This window comes from Solanum verrucosum, unplaced genomic scaffold (assembly GCF_900185275.1).
Source record: "Solanum verrucosum unplaced genomic scaffold, falcon-dt-bn FXZP01000088.1, whole genome shotgun sequence".
In the NCBI taxonomy this organism is placed as follows: Eukaryota; Viridiplantae; Streptophyta; class Magnoliopsida; order Solanales; family Solanaceae; genus Solanum; species Solanum verrucosum.
The window spans coordinates 1102825-1105275 of NW_026020077.1; the positions used below are offsets into that span (position 1 = coordinate 1102825).

General features: G+C 39.7%; 1 protein-coding gene across 1 annotated transcript; it reads right to left on the reverse strand.

The window, feature by feature from the left end:
- Positions 1-755: 755 nt before the first annotated feature.
- LOC125824031 (uncharacterized) lies at positions 756-1724 on the reverse strand. The gene has a single exon (XM_049503386.1). The coding sequence runs from the start codon at positions 1683-1685 to the stop codon at positions 756-758; it is 930 nt and encodes a 309-aa protein (XP_049359343.1). The 5' UTR covers positions 1686-1724.
- Between the last annotated feature and the right edge of the window lie 727 nt (positions 1725-2451).

Below are 2451 nucleotides of genomic sequence, written 5' to 3' on the forward strand. Positions count from 1 at the left end.
TTCGTCAATACAGACTATTTAACTCAAGAATATAACCTCAGATTCCACTCAACTTTAAACTGGATTAAATTTCATTACCACCGGATTATTGCCATACATTCCCCTAACAGGAACAACCACGTTCATTTTCCCCTCCAATCTCCTCCAACCTATCTTCATTATCAAATTAATTATATACTACTTTTTTCGTTCTGTTTTTGGTCTATCTTCATACAAATGTTGCTAATTTTTATAAATTAACTTTGATGCGAAGATGGTAAAAAAGTTATAAGAGGATTGCCCAAATCATATAAACGTATAATAATAATAATACTCGAACAAACAATTTGTTGAAAAAATATGAAATAAAGGAGAATGATAAATTGATTGTGTGAAATAGTTGAACAAAATATGTGAGATGTTAAATTAGAAAACAGGAAAACAAAAGCCCAAAGTCAGATTACAAGATCATGATCTGTTTCCATGGTTCAACTACGACTACTAGTAGTAAGTAGTAACTGTATTTCAACAAGTATCCCTAACAAACATCGATCTCTCCATAAACCACACAACTAGGCATAAGTAAATCCGCCGCCAACCAAACCCCACCTCGAAGAAACCAAGAAAAATAAAATAAAAAAGAACAGTTCTAAACCCATAAAGATATTCACAATTTTTCTTCTGATAAAAGCACATGCAAGTGTGCATGTTCTCTATACGTAGACAAGCACAAGGTGGCAAGTATTATTAGTGGTTCGGCATATAGATTTACTCCTTTACCCTTCAGGTGGAGTTGATATTACTTTAATTACGTACCGCCCCAAGGAAAGAGCTGCTTCTGTATCCAACCTCCATGCAAATCCTCCGCCGTCCATTCTCCACACATCACACGGAAGAATCAATGAGTTCTTCTCCTTCCCGCATCTGACAACCCGAACCCGGCAAGTGAACGCCGCCGTGGATTTGTTATCCGGCAGCCGTACATCATCTTTCATCACCAGCCAAACCACCACTTCCCCTGCCCCTTCACCCACCATCGCCTTATACGCCTTGTTGGCCCACCTTACTCTGTTTAAACCGTCTGATATAAAACCTGGACAGCTGTCCCGCTCCAGATTTATCAGTTTTTCCTCATCCGTACGTCCTAGCCCATACCCTTCCACCCACGCGTCTGTCACGCTTTCCACCTTTACCCATGACCCCACTACTTGTACTGGCTGAGGAAACATCACTCCTCCGCACCCCTGCAACTGACCATTATTATTCTCTTGGTTACCACCAAAACTCAACCAGATCGGAGCATTTTTTTTCACTACGTCAACCGAACGATCCTTCCTTTCAGGGCTCTCCGATAACAACGGAAGAGTTACTACCGTTTCTCCACCAGACACCGTTTTCCCACTGGATTCATTTTCTTCAGGCGACGGAGCTTTCCTTTTCCTACCACTAGGACTACTCCCGCTATTAGATCTCTTGCTATTATTACTATTTTTATTATTCTCCTTAACATACCTTCTCTTCCACCGTCCAGTACGAACCGGAACCTCAGTCTTTTGTGGTGGAGTAGTAGTGCCGGAAACAGAACTACCGGCTACTGCTGGTTTAGGTGCGATAGGTCTGAATTTAAGCATTATCCTATCCACTTTTGACATATCGTACGCACCTCCTGCGTACCTAGCAATACAGCACCCTCCCCTCCCATCCATTTATGGAGTTTTAGGAAAATGAGATTTCTATTTCTGTTGTAAGAGTAATAAACTTTTGATATTGATAGGAATGAAGAGAGGAGTAAAAGGAGGGGAGGTGAATTTATAAGTGGGAAGAGAGAAGGGAGGACGCGTGTGAGGGGGTTGATTAACACGTGGGAGAAGAGAGGTGAAACAGCGCAGAGAGGTGATTGGCTAATGTTATAACGTGGCGCTATGTTAAGGTGAGCCCCATGTGACTGAACCTATTGGGCTGAGGGGTTTAGGATGGGGCCCGGTTTTGTACTATCCAATGAGAATTCAGGGAGTGTTTAGTATGGTATCAAAAGAGGTACACGTAGGCCTATTACGGTAGTCTTGTGGGAGGTGTATAGTGGAGAATGTTCGAGAAGAAGAACACGTGGTCCAATGGTTAGAGAATCCCGTTAGACTCTCTATAACGATTGCACCACGTGGACGGCAGATTCTACCAGCAAAAATGGTGGGTTCAATGGACTGATATTTTGACAAGAGCATGGACCATTGTTTTTTCATTTTTTACTCATTTATTTACTCTCTCCGTTTTAAAAGAATGATTGATATGAAATTTAACACAATAAAGAAAAAAAAATTAATTTTAATATTTTAAATTAAAGCTATATAAAATTCATCAAATTATCTTTTAATATTGTGACCTTAAATATATAATAAGGAAAATTGAAAATGATTTATTGCCAAAAATAACAAGAGAGATCATTGTTTTAGAACTGATTAAAAAGAAAAGTAT